The sequence below is a fragment of the Artemia franciscana genome, chromosome 8, assembly GCF_032884065.1.
Source record: "Artemia franciscana chromosome 8, ASM3288406v1, whole genome shotgun sequence".
NCBI lineage: Eukaryota > Metazoa > Arthropoda > Branchiopoda > Anostraca > Artemiidae > Artemia > Artemia franciscana.
Window position 1 is genome coordinate 11,948,808 of NC_088870.1, and position 18,870 is coordinate 11,967,677.

At 34.4% G+C, this 18,870-nt stretch overlaps 1 protein-coding gene across 6 annotated transcripts in view; it reads right to left on the reverse strand.

The window, feature by feature from the left end:
• LOC136029984 (ADP-ribosylation factor 6) overlaps positions 1-14,850 on the reverse strand; it is a 52,505-nt gene extending 37,655 nt beyond the window's left edge. The window contains exon 1 of one of the 6 annotated variants that reach the window (XM_065708566.1): positions 14,836-14,850. Coding sequence is in view for 1 of the 6 variants with exons in the window: in XM_065708561.1 (XP_065564633.1) it covers positions 3,759-3,812 (54 nt within the window). In the remaining 5 variants the exon portion in view is untranslated. Of the gene's footprint in view, positions 1-3,758; positions 3,828-3,934; positions 4,004-14,689; positions 14,789-14,835 lie in introns of those variants that run through there. The other 5 variants (XM_065708567.1, XM_065708565.1, XM_065708562.1 and 2 more) reach the window with 5 other exon arrangements.
• Between the last annotated feature and the right edge of the window lie 4,020 nt (positions 14,851-18,870).

Consider the following 18,870-nt stretch of genomic DNA (forward strand, 5'->3'; position numbering starts at 1 on the left):
ATCTCTACACTTCCCAATAACCATTACTATATGTAAGCACTGGTCAATGTTTGTAACTTGTAGCCCCTCCCATGGGGACTGTGGGTGAGTAAGTCGTCCCCAAAGACATAGTTATAAGGTTTTTCAACTATGCTGAGTAAAATGGCTATCTCAGAATTTTGATCTGTTGACTTTGGGAAAATAATTAGCGTGGGAGGGGGCCTAGGTGCCCTCTAATTTTTTTGGTCACTTAAAAATGGCACTAGAACTTTTCATTTCTGGTCAATACAATCACCCCTGGGAAAAAAAAACTAACAAAAAAACACGCATCCATGATCTGCCTTCTGGCAAAAAATACAAAATTCTACATTTTTTTAGATAGGAGATTGAAACTTCTACAACAGGGTTCTCTGATACGCTGAATCTGATGGTGTGATTTTTGTTAAGATTTTGTGACTTTTAGGGGGTGTTTCCCCCTATTTTCTGAAATAAGGCAAAATTTCTCAGGCTCGTAACTTTTGATAGGTAAGACTAAACTTAATGAAACTTATATATTTAAAATCAGCATTAAAATGCCATTCTTTTGATGTAGCTATTGGATCAAAATTCCATTTTTTAGAGTTTTGGTTACCATTAAGCCAGGTTGCTCCTTAAGAACCCTGCCTTTTCTCTGAATTCTAGGTGAAATTTTCATCAATAATTTGTCATCATAAAGTCAAAATGTGGTCTCTGTTTTGACAAGCAATTGAAAAGAAAAAATTATATCTAATATTTATAATTTATAGAATAGGCTAAATATCAAACAATAAAAGTTACATTTTTAAAATAAGAAGACAATTGAATCTCTGTTAATATGTAGATAAAACTGAAACACTGAAAGGATATATGCATCAAAATAGGATAATTGGTATTTCCAAAAAGAGGTCCTTCTGAGACAGCAGAAAAGAAAAAGAGACAGCAGAGCTATTCTTTCAATCCTAGAGATTGGTTTCAGCATAAAATGCAACTCAGTAACCAACATACAAAGACTCCCGCCTCACATCAGAGAGCAATCTGTGGTGCAGCCATCAGGTAGCCACCCACCACCAGTCATATTCACAGTTAGTTCCTTTGCATTAAAAAAGCAAATTCTGCAGAAATCTTTTGAGAAGCAGGGTAAAATACAATTAGAAATGACATGTCAAAGGAAGACCATGCCTGCTGTAAATGCTTACAGAAGAGCTTAAAACCAGAACTGCCACAGGGGAGATAAATTTAGCCATCCATGGCTTTCAAATTGTGTCAAAAAATTGACCAAGCCAAAGGGAAGCAACCCCTCCCAGTCAGTGCCCATGCAGCAATAAACCTGCATGATAGGGGACTTGTATATAGCATTGTTAATAAAGTGTCCAGTTATAGTGAGCATAGTATAGGACTATGTGAAAGTGTCCAAGACCTATGGCAAAGTTCTTGTGTGATGCTGAGTTATTCCCTAGTATCAGGCTAGTTCTGGTATCAGGTCTCAAGACTCTCAGTCAGATGCTACCCCCTTTGAGCCTATCAAAGAGGATCAGCTAGTACCAGGTATAAACAGCAGTCAACATGCAAGTCCAGACTTTTATATTTTCCAATCTAATGTTGACCAACTAACAAACAAATTACAGGAACTTAGGAGCCTTGTCATAAGAATTCAAGAACAAGGCTAGAAGATTCTCATATTAGTATGCCTAGTTACAGAGTCATTTCTAACCTTTCTTGTTGTAGGATGCAAATGCAGTGTTTTGGCTCTGATCAAAATACATATGCAGTACATGAGCTGAGCATTGCAGCAAATTCAGCCTCCATTCAATCTGTATGGTTTGACTTCACTGATGAAGAACAGTGCCAATACTCTCTCAGAGTTGGTTGTATCTAATGAAGCCCATCTTACCCCCCCCCCCCAAAAAAAAAAATTGCTATTTATACTGTTTTCTTCTTCCTTGACACCAAATTTTGGTACATTTATAGCAAACAGTATAACTGGCTTTTGTATAAAGTGAATATACTTTTTGATGCCTTTTTTATGCTCTTTATGAATATAATAATTGCTTCTACTGGAAATTTTAATTTAACCAATTTTTAAGTTAGCCTAACCCAACCTAACCTAACCTTGTTATAAATAATTTTAGCACTGAGAAAATGTAGCATTATTTTTTCAATGGAAAAGATGGTGCTGAGAAAATGTAGTATTATTTTGCAGAAAATGAGCAATAAGTCATACTCTAATTGAAAATTTGTCATTTTGAAGAGCTCAAAAAGTGCTTAAATTTGAATTTGCAATTGAAGCAATTATAATATTAAAGAACTTGAAAAAAGGGTAAAATTCTAGTTAATTGACTTCTAGCTATCTCAGAAAGGGTTTGGATTAGGCAAATGAAACTTTCAGGGATGAATCTACAGACAAAAGTATGTCCTGGGAAGGTATTTTGAAGCAACTACCTCTACTCCTTCTCCCTCTAGAGGGCCCTGACCTTTGATGACCTTTAAAAATATGTGTGTTATAAAAGTGAAACCTTGCAAAATAGATTGTCTGCTTAATTGAAGTACAACAAAACTGTTTTCAGCTTCATAACTTTGCTCAATTCTATTCTATAAGGTTTAAAGATATACAAATATAATTCCCAAATTTTGAAAAAAAAAACATTGATATGGCTCAGAATTCTACTCAAATAACAAGAATTTTATTTTTAGAACTAAAGGCAGAGAAAAAGCAACTAGTAATTGAAAATTAAGGCAAAATGTTGTTTTATTAAAATTTCAATAGGCATAGACCTGTGATGTAGGCAAATTTCAAAGCCCTCTAGAGGGAGAAGGAGTAGAGGTAGGTACTTTAAAATACCTTCCCATTACATACTTTAGCCTGTAGACCCATCCCTAAAAGTTTCATTTTCCTAACCTAAACCCTTTCCTAGATAGACAGAAGTCAATTAACTAGAATTTTACCAAAAAAGGCATCAAGAGGTATGTTCACTTTATTGGTAAGTCAGTTAGGCTATATGAACAGTCATAATTTTTTGAAAATTTGTTATTTTTAAGAGCTAAAAAAGTGCTTAAATCTAAATTTCTGGTAGAAGTGATTATTATATTTGTAGAGAGCACAAAAAAGGCATCAAGTGGTATATTCACTTTATACAAAAGCCAGTTATACTGTTTGCTATAAATTTATCCAAGTTTTCAATTAAATTATGTATTTTTGACAAAATAATACTATGTTTTCTCAGTGCCAAAATTATTTATAGGCTAGTTATGTTATGTCAAAAGGTGCTTAAATTTGAATTTCTGATAGAAGCAATTATTAAATTTGTAAAGAACAGGAAAAAAAGCATTGATTGGTATGTTCACTTTATTTGTAAGTCAATAATAGGCTATGAACTAGGCTATTTACCAAAACTGATATTTGAAAATTGAGGTAAAACATTTTTTTGTCAAAATTTCAATATGTATGTTTTACTAACTATCATTGAAATCTGTCAAAAAAGGATATCAAGACAATGGATGCAACTTCTTCTCAATGAGAAGTGTACAATCAATTCCTCCCACAGACTGATTATCCTAGCTTGTTGAGTAGACATATTTATAAGACTTAGAAATCAGAAGATTGTTAACATGGAAGCTATGCAGTAACCTTCCAAGGGTTTGTTTTTGGCCCTGGATTCATTAGGCCTACTGAAAGTTTCATTTTCCTAACCTAACCCCTTTTTAAGATAGCATAAAGCAGCCAAACTAGAAGTTTACCAAATTTAGATTTGAAAAATACACACCTTGGAGCTTGATAAAATCTTGTTGGGAGTGACGTTTTGAGTTGCATTAACCATACATAAACTATCAAGCTGGCAAAAAGCAGCCTTTGATACTCAATAGTAACATTGGCTTGTTAGCCTGACAATATTATACAAAAGTAGCCTGCGTTTTATGAAATACTTTGCAATCAACTTACCCCAGGAGCAAATTATCAAACAAATTATAAAATATCTACAAAAATAATTGTCATAGCCTATTTGTTGTTGTATGTTGTAGAGAAAATACGCTCAGCTTTCGCCCTCTGCGTCACCAAACAATAATTAAACTTAAAATCACAGAAACGAAAAGAACATACAAATCAAATAAATCAAATCATCTTCTCTTCTCACCACACTCTTGTGACTGAAAAAAAAAAAAAAAAAAAAAAAAAAAAAAAAAAAAAAAAAAAAAAAAAAAAAAAAAAAAAAAAAAAAAAAAATGAAATTACAACCAGTTGAAAATCTTTGTTGAAGACACAAAAACTCCCAATGCCTCCAATATTTTTAACTCCTTATCTTTACTAACACGAGTGAAACCTAAAACGAGAGGAGTGGACGTCTTCAGGCCCAATGATTCAATTTTTCTGATCAGAATATTTCTCTCAGTTGTGAAACGAGGGCATTCTGAGAGAATGTGATCTATAGTTTCATCAATATTTACACACCTAAAAAAAGGGCATGACTTGCTATCTGTAAGATGATATAGTGCTTGACGAGATCTGGTCATTGCATGACCAGTTCTCAGACGGAAAATAGAGTTTGCAATTTTCCTATTTGGGTGGATAAGGTGATGTGGGATATAATGCCCCTCAAAAGACAAAACATAAATATTTGTTGTTGCAATACATCTATTATTAATTCTAATAGAACTTGCAGCAGAGGTTATTAACTTTGAAGTTTCATTTACAGTGAGAGCAACCTTCCAAGTAATTGGGTGGTGGATAGCCTGTTTTGCAATACTGTCAGCAATTTCATTTCCCTTAATCCTTATGTGAGAAGGAACCCAGACCATTTTCAGTTGAAGACCATCAGAAGACATTATTTTCTGAATTTTTCCCTGTAGATGAACAATAATTGGAATAACTTTTCCTTGCCTCTTTTTTAGATCAGAAAGAACACTTTTAGAGTCAGAAAAGATAACAAATGAGCCTGATCCTACTTCCAGCACTGTATCCAAAGCTTTTTGGAGAGCAAGACATTCTGCATGGAAAATGGAGATTCCATCTGAAACTCTAATCCCAACTGATGAGCCATTCCACTCAGAAAAAATGCCTATGGATGCCTTCCCATCATTTGAGACAGATCCATCAGTAAATATCTTTTTCCAATTATAAAATTCAACCATTTTAGCTAGTGTAAGTTGATGAAGGATTAGACTATTCATTTTATTCTTAGGAAAATCCATGCCAGGGATTTTTATATCTATAACATTATCAATGCTATTAGGAGTGTTGGGAGATATCTGGGTCTGACAAGAAAAGATTAGGTTTTCAGGAACACCTATGCCATTGAGCAAGGAGACCAACTTGATAATGGCTGGACTACTATATGTCTTCTGATTTTCATAGAGAAATGTATGATTTATGAGACACTCCTTGAGAACATGGAGGTTTTGGTTAGTATTTACTTTCATAAAGTAATTAGAAGAAAGTTTCAAGAATCTTTCTTCTAAAGAAGGTATATTAACCTCATTGAACAGAGCTGCAATAGGAGTACTTTTTAGTGCACCTGTGATTAATCTCAGGCCATGGTGAACTATTGATTCAATTTTAGAAATTAACTTTTTTGAAGCTGAGTAATAGACAGGGAGACAATATTCAATCTTTCCATATATTATAGATGTGAATAGTTTTTGAAGACTATCTCGGCTAGCTCCCCACTTTTGCCCAGCAACAGCACGCATAAAATTCAGTCGTTTTTCAAGTGCATCACAAAGATGAGAGATATGATCATTCCAATTTAACTTACTATCCAGCCACATACCAAGGAATTTCACATTCCTGGCAAAATGAATTTGTTGTTTATATAGAGTCAGATTAATTGAGAGACAATCTTGCCTAAGGTCAATTTTCCTAGAAAAAACCATGCCAGTGGTCTTTGGGATAGAAAAAACCAGATTTTTTGTATTAAGCCATATTGACAGTTTATCAATTGCTCCCTGGAGCTTGGGTTGACAAGCTTCAGGAGAGGAGCCTTCAGTCCAAAGAGCTAAGTCATCTGCATATAAGACAAACTTTATTGAGGGCATATCAGCCAAAATAATATCATTAATCAGTATGTTAAAAAGAAGAGGACTCAAAACTCCTCCTTGAGGAACACCTAATGAGACTGTACTAGCAGAGGAGCATATGGATCCAACTCTGGTTTTAATAGTCCTATTAAAAAGCATTGCCCTGCACCACTTCCAGAAATTATTTCCAACATTAAATTTATGAGCCTGTCTTAGGATTGCAAAGGGGTCCAATGTATCATAAGCTTTCTTAATATCAAAGAAGACTGCAGAAACAACTCTCTTTCTTGTAAAAGCTTTCTTAATGTCATGATCAAGTTGAATTAGGTTATCAAGGGTTGATCTACCTTTCCGAAAACCTGCTTGTTCAGCAATAAGAGAATTATCAATAAGGGGTTCAAATCTCAACTTAATCATTTTCTCATAGAGTTTAGCAATGCATGAGGTTAAGGCAATTGGGCGGTATGAAGCTGGGTCTGAACGATCCCCTTTACCTTTATATATTGGGACTAGAATAGAAGACTTCCAAGCAGATGGGACAGTGCCACTATCCCAACATCTGTTAAACAAGTAAAGAAGAGGGACCAAGAAAGTCGGTGGAAGAGCTCTAAGCATCTTATTGTGGACCAAATCTTCCCCCATTGCTGAGTCATTTAGAGACTGTATTGTAGAAGTTAGCACATCCATATCAAAATCTTTGTCAAGATTAGTGACAGACCCTGGGGGAAACTGAGCTTCCATAAACATAGAGTTATTATATGTGTTACTATTTGAAGATTGACCTGCAAAATAACTATTCAAAGACTCTGCCACTTCATATGGCTTGTACATAATTGAACCATCATTGGACTTAATCTTTGGAGTAGACTGATCACTATGCTGATAACCTGCAAATTTTCTGAAATTTTTCCAAAGTGTTTTAGAAGGAGTTGACTGATTAAACTGATTTTCACAAATATCTTCCCAAGCTCCTTTTCTTTCAGCTAGGACATGTTTCTTAAAAGTAGCTTCGGCCTTTCTCATTTCAATTTTTTTGAAAAGGTTGCTTTTATCTGAAAGCCAGATTTTTCTAGCATTACACTTATTTTGTTTTAGTGATTCTAAATTATTATTCCAAAAGTGAACATTTTTTTTTCTATTTTTTACTAGTTGTGTTTGGAGTTTAAAAAATAAATTTGAAGCATCAATGATGCTTTTAGTGATATTTTCATTTAAAACATCTATATCATTAATTAGAGCTGGTACCATACTCCCCAATTTAAGTGCCCATGGTTTCCAATTATCATCATTGAAAATCCATCTAGGAGCAATGTTAAATTTAGAGAGAACTGGTCTTTTTGACAGTTCTGTAATAAGTGGGTAATGCTGGCTGCCAAGATTGTCATGGAACCTGGACACCTTACTATAAGCAGATAGTCTGCTACCAACAAAACAAAGATCAATGGTTGAGTTTTTACCATTGGAGGAGTGCACATAAGTTCCTAAATTCTTAGGTGTGATTAGTGTGTGGGAAATCTGACTGATAGAGATTGAATCCAAGAGCAACAATGATTGAGGGTCTCTAGGGTGGGTTGAGTCCCACAGGGGATGGTGAAGATTGAAATCTCCAAGTATTAGTTGGTTTGGGGAAAGATCTAATAATTTCTTGAAGGTTGGGTTATTGAAAGAAGAGGGTTTATTTATATAGATATTGACTACTGACAAGGGGGGAAGGTCATCCATCTCAACCTTTATAACTAGTATTTCCATTGATGACTGGACATCAATATTGACAACAGAGCTAATCAAGTCCTTTCTCACAAGAGTCAATAGGCCTCCACCTTTTTGAGAAGAGGAATTTAGGACCCTATCTTTTCTATGTGATGTATAATTTTTAACGCTAAAATTTCTTCCAGGGGACAAATGGGATTCTTGGATGCAGACAATTTCTGGGGATTCAATGTCCAAAAATCTTTTTAACTCAACCAAACGATCAATGGGTAGACCTGTAGTGTTAAATTGAACTATTTTCATTCTAAACTGTTAGCTGTCTTTGATATTAAGGATTGTTTCCGTTTGTTTTTAGTTGCTTTCTGTTTTGAGATAGGTGAGAGAGCATTTGCATTTCTTTTAAGGAATTGATTTTTTGCTGGAGAAGGTTTTTTGGAGATTTCTGATGTTGGTTTTACAGGTGAAGTAGAGATTAGGACAGAGTCAAGAGATTCCAAATCATCTTCAGAAATAGAATGATTTGAGGTGAAATCTTTAAATGTTCTATCAGATGGTGCATGTGAGGAACTAAAGTCTTGAAACATTTTTTCCAAACGGCCTGAGATAGAATCTTCAATTTGTTTAAATTTTGAGGATAGGAATGAGCTGATCATTTCAGGAATTCTAACTGTCAAGATATCATCAATTATTTTCTTGATTAGGGGTTCTAATACTGATTGTTGAGTTGACATGAATGGGCTAGGAGTGGGGTTTTCAGGGGATGGAATGGGAGGGAATTCTTCATTAGAAAGAGCTGGAGTTGTGTCATTTAGTTGCATGTTGGATTTAAGGATATCTGCATACTTTTTTTTTGCAGCACCAATAGTGATTTTTTCTTGTACTGCCTTAACAATAACCTTTTCAACATTTTTTGTTACAGGACATGCTTTGTCTTTAGCGTGATGGTTGCCAAGACAATTGGGGCACTTGAATAGCGTAATATTATCTCTCTTAATAATACAAGAAGATGTTAGATGGTTGTTGGCACATCTTGAACATCTAGGTTTACTGCGACATACTTTGGCAGTGTGGCCATGCCTTTGGCAGTGATTGCAGATCATGACACGGGGAATATATGTCTTGACTTTTTTTTCCATACCCAGAATACAAATAAATTCAGGAAGGTCAAGTGAAGGAGTAAGGATAAACCCATCAACATTCATCTTGTCAGATGTCTGTTGACCGAAAAGTGGACGTACTCTTGTGAAACCTTGATCCATCAGTTCATCTAATAAGGTTTCACTTGTAAAAATACCCTTGTCAAAGAATACCAGCCCCTCAGGCATGAAACCGTTGGGGGAGTTTGAGTGCAATCCCTGAGAGCCTTGAGCTGAGGAATCCTTCTCACATGAGAATGTTAATGATTGGTTATTATCCAAAACTAGCTCCCCTATCGCTAGTATCTTGTTCAGTACTGCTTGATTTCTGATCTTAAGGCAGTTAGAACCATTTGAGGATTCTACCAAAATTGTATCTTTTTGGCATTCATTAAATTGATTTCTCAACAACATAATTCCTTTCATGATTACACCCAGTGGTGGATTATGAAGACCAGGCTGCCCTATTTTAGTCAACCATACTCTAATGATACTGTCCTCACCCGTGAGAACACCCGAACCCCCTGAATCATGGGGGTTAGGCATGATGAAAGCCTTTCCAAACACAACAGAAAAAAAAAAAAAAGTAGAAAGAAATTCCACAAAACCAGTCACAGGGTGAAAAGAAGAGAAGGAAAAATATCTTAAATACCTTAATATTAACTGTTTAAACAGTAAAACAAAGAAAATAAGAAAATTAGCAAAATGCTTTATCAAATTAATCTTTTCTTCCCTTTTCAGGAACTTTTAAAAGATAAGATACTAGGTTTAACCTATAAGCTACTTTTTCTCAAAACTTTTACCTCAATGTAATGAGGTAATGGTGTTGACATGTTAAGACTACAAATTCCCACTAAAAAAGAAATTCAAAACATAAAGCAATGAAAATCAATAGAGGAGATATATTTTCTTGGGCTATATCTGGCAATACCAGGGAGGACAGGAAGTATTGTCATGGGAAAAGGGCACAGCTAATATAAGCCTATTTGGAAATAGTGTTCATTAGGAAATAATCTATTTTTTATTATTCTATTTTCTTATGAGCAGTACAATTCTCTAGTGTACTGATAAAACTAAACATTTTATAATCTAAACTGATAAAACAAAACTAAACGTTTTTATAGGCTATATTTTTTTCTGGTCTATACTGATATTATGAAATAGAGAGTTAGACTCCTTAGAAGAAAATAAGTTAATAAAATAAAAATGGTACCATTAGATATCTTATTTTATGCTCTCTCTAACTATGATAATCACTTGTGACATAGCCCTAAAATAAATATATAAGCCCCAAGTACTCAGTCATATCCTAATCTTAGACAGATATCCTGATTATAGAGTATCTTTCCTAGGGTAAAAGACCTCTTTTTGGGAAAAACGATTTTTCTTCAGCATTTAACTGCCCCTTATTTTGCTACAGCAACTTATAAATTAGTAACTTATAAATTAGCTTACGTAATGAACTTTTGTATTCTCATGTTCTTAGTACATATGTGAGGGGTTCACCCCCTTGTCAGTACCTTGCTCTTTACATTAAAGCTTAAATTTTGTCTCAATTCATAAAGAATGACTCCTGAATCACAAAAGCTATAGAATAAATAGTTGGTTACTAAAAATACTTTAGTGTAGAGAGCAAGATATTAGGAGGAAGAGAACCCCTTATATGCGTAATAATTTCTGTTTGTTTTAAGTTTTAATACTTCTCCTTACTTTCAGTTGAAAAACTTTTTGATAATTATTTTTGCATTGTTTTTTTTTTTAAATAATGCTAGAAAATCCTGTGCTCCCTTCATGGAAACTTTCTTCCCCCAAGACAAATTCCTTGATGGAAAGTTCCCCCAACATATCCCCCTCTTCTCAACCCCTCCCCCAACCAAAAAATCCTCCTGAAAACATCTCTACACTTCCCAATAACCATTACTATATGTAAGCACTGGTCAATGTTTGTAACTTGTAGCCCCTCCCATGGGGACTGTGGGTGAGTAAGTCGTCCCCAAAGACATAGTTATAAGGTTTTTCAACTATGCTGAGTAAAATGGCTATCTCAGAATTTTGATCTGTTGACTTTGGGAAAATAATTAGCGTGGGAGGGGGCCTAGGTGCCCTCTAATTTTTTTGGTCACTTAAAAATGGCACTAGAACTTTTCATTTCTGGTCAATACAATCACCCCTGGGAAAAAAAAACTAACAAAAAAACATGCATCCATGATCTGCCTTCTGGCAAAAAATACAAAATTCTACATTTTTTTAGATAGGAGATTGAAACTTCTACAACAGGGTTCTCTGATACGCTGAATCTGATGGTGTGATTTTTGTTAAGATTTTGTGACTTTTAGGGGGTGTTTCCCCCTATTTTCTGAAATAAGGCAAAATTTCTCAGGCTCGTAACTTTTGATAGGTAAGACTAAACTTAATGAAACTTATATATTTAAAATCAGCATTAAAATGCCATTCTTTTGATGTAGCTATTGGATCAAAATTCCATTTTTTAGAGTTTTGGTTACCATTAAGCCAGGTTGCTCCTTAAGAACCCTGCCTTTTCTCTGAATTCTAGGTGAAATTTTCATCAATAATTTGTCATCATAAAGTCAAAATGTGGTCTCTGTTTTGACAAGCAATTGAAAAGAAAAAATTATATCTAATATTTATAATTTATAGAATAGGCTAAATATCAAACAATAAAAGTTACATTTTTAAAATAAGAAGACAATTGAATCTCTGTTAATATATAGATAAAACTGAAACACTGAAAGGATATATGCATCAAAATAGGATAATTGGTATTTCCAAAAAGAGGTCCTTCTGAGACAGCAGAAAAGAAAAAGAGACAGCAGAGCTATTCTTTCAATCCTAGAGATTGGTTTCAGCATAAAATGCAACTCAGTAACCAACATACAAAGACTCCCGCCTCACATCAGAGAGCAATCTGTGGTGCAGCCATCAGGTAGCCACCCACCACCAGTCATATTCACAGTTAGTTCCTTTGCATTAAAAAAGCAAATTCTGCAGAAATCTTTTGAGAAGCAGGGTAAAATACAATTAGAAATGACATGTCAAAGGAAGACCATGCCTGCTGTAAATGCTTACAGAAGAGCTTAAAACCAGAACTGCCACAGGGGAGATAAATTTAGCCATCCATGGCTTTCAAATTGTGTCAAAAAATTGACCAAGCCAAAGGGAAGCAACCCCTCCCAGTCAGTGCCCATGCAGCAATAAACCTGCATGATAGGGGACTTGTATATAGCATTGTTAATAAAGTGTCCAGTTATAGTGAGCATAGTATAGGACTATGTGAAAGTGTCCAAGACCTATGGCAAAGTTCTTGTGTGATGCTGAGTTATTCCCTAGTATCAGGCTAGTTCTGGTATCAGGTCTCAAGACTCTCAGTCAGATGCTACCCCCTTTGAGCCTATCAAAGAGGATCAGCTAGTACCAGGTATAAACAGCAGTCAACATGCAAGTCCAGACTTTTATATTTTCCAATCTAATGTTGACCAACTAACAAACAAATTACAGGAACTTAGGAGCCTTGTCATAAGAATTCAAGAACAAGGCTAGAAGATTCTCATATTAGTATGCCTAGTTACAGAGTCATTTCTAACCTTTCTTGTTGTAGGATGCAAATGCAGTGTTTTGGCTCTGATCAAAATACATATGCAGTACATGAGCTGAGCATTGCAGCAAATTCAGCCTCCATTCAATCTGTATGGTTTGACTTCACTGAGGAAGAACAGTGCCAATACTCTCTCAGAGTTGGTTGTATCTAATGAAGCCCATCTTACCCCCCCCCCCCCCCCAAAAAAAAAAAAAAATTGCTATTTATACTGTTTTCTTCTTCCTTGACACCAAATTTTGGTACATTTATAGCAAACAGTATAACTGGCTTTTGTATAAAGTGAATATACTTTTTGATGCCTTTTTTATGCTCTTTATGAATATAATAATTGCTTCTACTGGAAATTTTAATTTAACCAATTTTTAAGTTAGCCTAACCCAACCTAACCTAACCTTGTTATAAATAATTTTAGCACTGAGAAAATGTAGCATTATTTTTTCAATGGAAAAGATGGTGCTGAGAAAATGTAGTATTATTTTGCAGAAAATGAGCAATAAGTCATACTCTAATTGAAAATTTGTCATTTTGAAGAGCTCAAAAAGTGCTTAAATTTGAATTTGCAATTGAAGCAATTATAATATTAAAGAACTTGAAAAAAGGGTAAAATTCTAGTTAATTGACTTCTAGCTATCTCAGAAAGGGTTTGGATTAGGCAAATGAAACTTTCAGGGATGAATCTACAGACAAAAGTATGTCCTGGGAAGGTATTTTGAAGCAACTACCTCTACTCCTTCTCCCTCTAGAGGGCCCTGACCTTCGATGACCTTTAAAAATATGTGTGTTATAAAAGTGAAACCTTGCAAAATAAATTGTCTGCTTAATTGAAGTACAACAAAACTGTTTTCAGCTTCATAACTTTGCTCAATTCTATTCTATAAGGTTTAAAGATATACAAATATAATTCCCAAATTTTGAAAAAAAAAAACATTGATATGGCTCAGAATTCTACTCAAATAACAAGAATTTTATTTTTAGAACTAAAGGCAGAGAAAAAGCAACTAGTAATTGAAAATTAAGGCAAAATGTTGTTTTGTTAAAATTTCAATAGGCATAGACCTGTGATGTAGGCAAATTTCAAAGCCCTCTAGAGGGAGAAGGAGTAGAGGTAGGTACTTTAAAATACCTTCCCATTACATACTTTAGCCTGTAGACCCATCCCTAAAAGTTTCATTTTCCTAACCTAAACCCTTTCCTAGATAGACAGAAGTCAATTAACTAGAATTTTACCAAAAAAGGCATCAAGAGGTATGTTCACTTTATTGGTAAGTCAGTTAGGCTATATGAACAGTCATAATTTTTTGAAAATTTGTTATTTTTAAGAGCTAAAAAAGTGCTTAAATCTAAATTTCTGGTAGAAGTGATTATTATATTTGTAGAGAGCACAAAAAAGGCATCAAGTGGTATATTCACTTTATACAAAAGCCAGTTATACTGTTTGCTATAAATTTATCCAAGTTTTCAATTAAATTATGTATTTTTGACAAAATAATACTATGTTTTCTCAGTGCCAAAATTATTTATAGGCTAGTTATGTTATGTCAAAAAGTGCTTAAATTTGAATTTCTGATAGAAGCAATTATTAAATTTGTAAAGAACAGGAAAAAAAGCATTGATTGGTATGTTCACTTTATTTGTAAGTCAATAATAGGCTATGAACTAGGCTATTTACCAAAACTGATATTTGAAAATTGAGGTAAAACATTTTTTTGTCAAAATTTCAATATGTATGTTTTACTAACTATCATTGAAATCTGTCAAAAAAGGATATCAAGACAATGGATGCAACTTCTTCTCAATGAGAAGTGTACAATCAATTCCTCCCACAGACTGATTATCCTAGCTTGTTGAGTAGACATATTTATAAGACTTAGAAATCAGAAGATTGTTAACATGGAAGCTATGCAGTAACCTTCCAAGGGTTTGTTTTTGGCCCTGGATTTATTAGGCCTACTGAAAGTTTCATTTTCCTAACCTAACCCCTTTTAAAGATAGCATAAAGCAGCCAAACTAGAAGTTTACCAAATTTAGATTTGAAAAATACACACCTTGGAGCTTGATAAAATCTTGTTGGGAGTGACGTTTTGAGTTGCATTAACCATACATAAACTATCAAGCTGGCAAAAAGCAGCCTTTGATACTCAATAGTAACATTGGCTTGTTAGCCTGACAATATTATACAAAAGTAGCCTGCGTTTTATGAAATACTTTGCAATCAACTTACCCCAGGAGCAAATTATCAAACAAATTATAAAATATCTACAAAAATAATTGTCATAGCCTATTTGATCTTAAATTTCTTTAAATTGTTATTTTCCTACGTATATACTGGTATTCTATTTTAAAACATTTAGCTTTCTCTTATCTCACCCTGTATCTTCAATATCTAGAACTTGTTATATACGATATATGCATTTACGATCATACTCAGTGATTATACTTGGTTTTGGTTGGTAAAATTGTATTAAACATCTTAGATCACGGTTGTCTAATAGCTTTTTGCATTTGATAGATTTTTTTTATTTTGGATCCCGAAAGGCTATTTTTATTTATTTATTATTAATACATCTAACGGTAAGCAATAATGCTTGTCGCTATAGGCACAAAACAAGAAATAAGCTAACTAGCAACACTAATTTTTTTTTTAATATCAGAAAATAGTAACTCTTATCCAAAGTCATAATTATAAAACTGTAAAACTCATAAACTTAAACAAAAACTCATAACCAAAGATCAACTTGTAACTAACAACTAAACATCAAAAACTCCCAAAAAGAAAGGTGTCTCCACTAAAGAACGTTTAAATATCTGCAAATTCCCAGATTCCACGGCTTTAACGGATAGAGTTGTGTGATAGTGACTGTGTTTGAAAAGTGAATCAAAATCTAGGTCATCTAAACCTATTACAATACGAAAGACGTTTATAAGGCCATTACAACGCCGTTTGAAATGCAATGACGGAATACCAGGTCTAGAGAGTCGCTCTTTTTAGGGAAGATATTAAGGGTTAGGAATCATCCTTGACACTCTTCGTTGTACCTTTTCTACGCGAAGCTCATCCATTACATTTAAAGGAAACCAGATGGAAGTGTGAGAAGTGGACGAACAAGAGACTTGTAAAGCAAAAGTAAATTTCGAAGATTAAATTTTCGGAAGCTTCTCTTCAAAGACAATAGACGGTAATTCGTATTTCTATGGATTGCCGAAACATACTTATTAAATTTTAGTTGGGTATCGAAATGGATACCAAGGTCTACAACAATTTTTTCAGAAGGGACACTTGTACCAGACAAAATATATATGTAATGGCGAGGTATCCTGCGACCATAATGTAAAACAACACACTTGGACGGAATTATAAACATGGAATTTGATTCACACCACTGAGTCAGGGAATCCATGTCCTTTTGTATAAATTGTACGTCTGTTAGATCTTTCATCGGTAAGTGGACTTTCAAGTCGTAGGCAAAACAAATTTAAAATGAAAGATGGATAGAAGAAGACAAGTCGTTAACAAATAAACAGAATAAAACAGGTCCAACGCAACTCTGCTGGGGCACCCCACTTATTACCTCAATCGTAGATGATGTCATCTCCCCAACAACAATGTGTTGAGTACACTCCTTTAGATAGTCAGCTATTAATGAAACTGTTCTTGGTCCTAGGTTGTTACTGCGAAGAAGTAAGAGATTTGAAACCTTATCAAAAGCCTTTGAAATGTCAATATAAACACAATCAAATGGTATATCTAGGTCTGCAAAGCCCTTAAAGTCAATAATTACCTAAAGAAGGTGGGTATTACTAGATTTTTGTTTTCAAAAAACCATGTTGAGCAGGGCTCCAAAGACTATTGTCATCGAAGTACTTCTGAATTTGCTCTGTAATCAATTTGTTCATCACTCGACAAAGAATAGATGTGATTGAAATTGGCCGATAATTTGTAAAATCTGATTTGGAATCCTTTTTATGAAAGTGTTTTACAAATGCTTTTTTCCGGCCAGAGGGACACGACCCACGTGCAAAAGATAAATTAAATATTAAATTAATTTATTCATTAAATAAATTAATTAATAGATTTAATTAATGCAATTTCCGCAGCTATTTTTTAATATTTCACTTGCGAATCCGTCTATTTCTGGTGATTTTGATGTGTCACATTTTTCAAGAATATCAAGCACTTAATTTACTAAAAAATCTGAAGCATCAAAGGGTGAAGATGTTTCAGGTGATGTTGCTTGTATTTCAAAATGTGGGGGTTTTCGTTTTGACTTAGCAAAAACAGAAGCAAAAGGGTCATTAAAAATGTGGGCCTTTTGTAGTACTAAATTGAATATTACGCATCTCAACGGCTTCACGATTGGCTCTAAGAAGCTTAGTAATCCTATTTCTCATCTTGCAATTTGCTTTATGACTGCCGTGGCTTGTTTTTGTTATTACGCGATTAAATATGAGACTGCTAAAGATTATTTTTTCACGATTTGCTTAGAGTACTTGACGTGAGAGCTAAGGCTTTCTTCGGTGGTCAGAACAACTACTTACCAATTGAACAAATTTCCCCCTACGCGACTTTAAATCCTACAACCCAGCTGAATCTGGAGCCACCTGACCAGTTTTCAACTCATGCATGATATAAAGAGACGAAATAGAATTCTCCATAGATTCATAATCTGCACTAATATAATTATGCCTCAAAGTGTCAACCCCCTCTGTCCGAACATTAGTATTCATATAAATCTCAAAGACAAAATGATCACTTTTACCTAAAGATGGTCTAAAATCTATGTTCAAAACATCATCTACAGATTGAGTAATGACAAAGTACAAAATACATGGGAAAGTATCCTATCTTGCTCTAAAACTGCTGTTCTTAGCTGACTTGTACTATGAACACACCAATCTATGCACGGTAAATTAAATTCATCCAAAATAAGTAATTTGAAACAACATTTTGCACGACGAGAAAGGCACGAAAGAATATTAAGGTGTTAATAGGGCTTTTGAGACTGGATGTAGGACTCCGATAAAAACAGCAATATGCATATAATTACTTTGAGGAGGTACCTTGATATCAATCCAAACGCATTCTGACACTGAATCTACTAATGGATTATTTACTACAGAAAACCCTATAGATTCTTAAATGTAAACACAGAACTATAACGCGGTAACAGCGAAGCGAAAATAAATGGATTACTGATATGTTTCACTAAAACTTCCGTAACAGTGACTCCGTGTGGTTTCCGTTCATTAACTAACTCACTAAACTCTGCCCATTTGGAGGAGAGACAATATGCGTTAGTGTAAAGCACAAAAAGGGGATCACTGCGACACTTCAAATTCGGCTTGGGTACCGAAAGCCCGCTGTTCTTGAACTAATTCCGGCTCACTCCTGCGAGTCTTAATCCTCCAACCAACCTCACCAGCATCAATCTTTTCCTTCAATTATTTTTTCAGAGCATCATACTTCTTTTTTATCGCCAGATCAGCATCACTCCTGTTATGTAATCCCAAAATACGGAATCTTTGCCTTAAGCTCAGCTTCTATGCTTGTTAAAAAGAAGGCGGATGAACATCGGTATGTTGGTGACTTAAATATTAACTTAACTGTTCTATTTTTGTTAGCCTGCTTATGACCCAACTGCACCATAAAAGAACATTTAACTGAACAGCTCTGCATCCTTTCATTATTAGTATTCTGATTTCTTCAGTATTCTCATTTCGACGTTTTCATGAACTCTACTCACAACCCCATTTCACAGCCGTTGCATAGTAGTGCGTAGCTATCATCAGCTAAATTGGCATCACATACTACACATTTACCGGCACCTTTTTTTGGCGACTGATAGTTCGTTTAGATATTCCACCCATTTGGTTTCTATTTATTTAGACACTACTATGACGACACTGTTCTCGCATGAAACTGTCCCAGAACTAGCATTGAGCATTGGCAACACTGTTCGCTGTCCTACTGATTTCAAGCATTTATTCCAGACAATATGAGTCTGTGAGTCCTATAAAAATGGAACTATAGAGAAAGTATAACTGTCAATTTAACTCACTGATTTCTCTTTAGACGGAATATTACTGAAATTCTCCAAATCCGTTATATAGTCGTTATGAAAATCAGTTTTTCTCACAATCAAAAAGAATACGTATTAACGTCGTTGGAACATGTCGCCATCCAACTCCTCAAATTTGGAAAATATGGAGGGTAGCTTAGATTGTGATAAAAAATATAAAGTTTGAAAATGCTCTATAGTTGTGGAAACTTTCTGTTTGTTGAATTTGTTGTAAGACCATAGTAGGTCCTAAGCCCAGGAATCGCGTTCGTTAAGGAAAACTCTCAGAAGCATTCAAGTTAATGCCACTACATATTCAATATTAAGTAAAAAAAAAAGGTCTGCA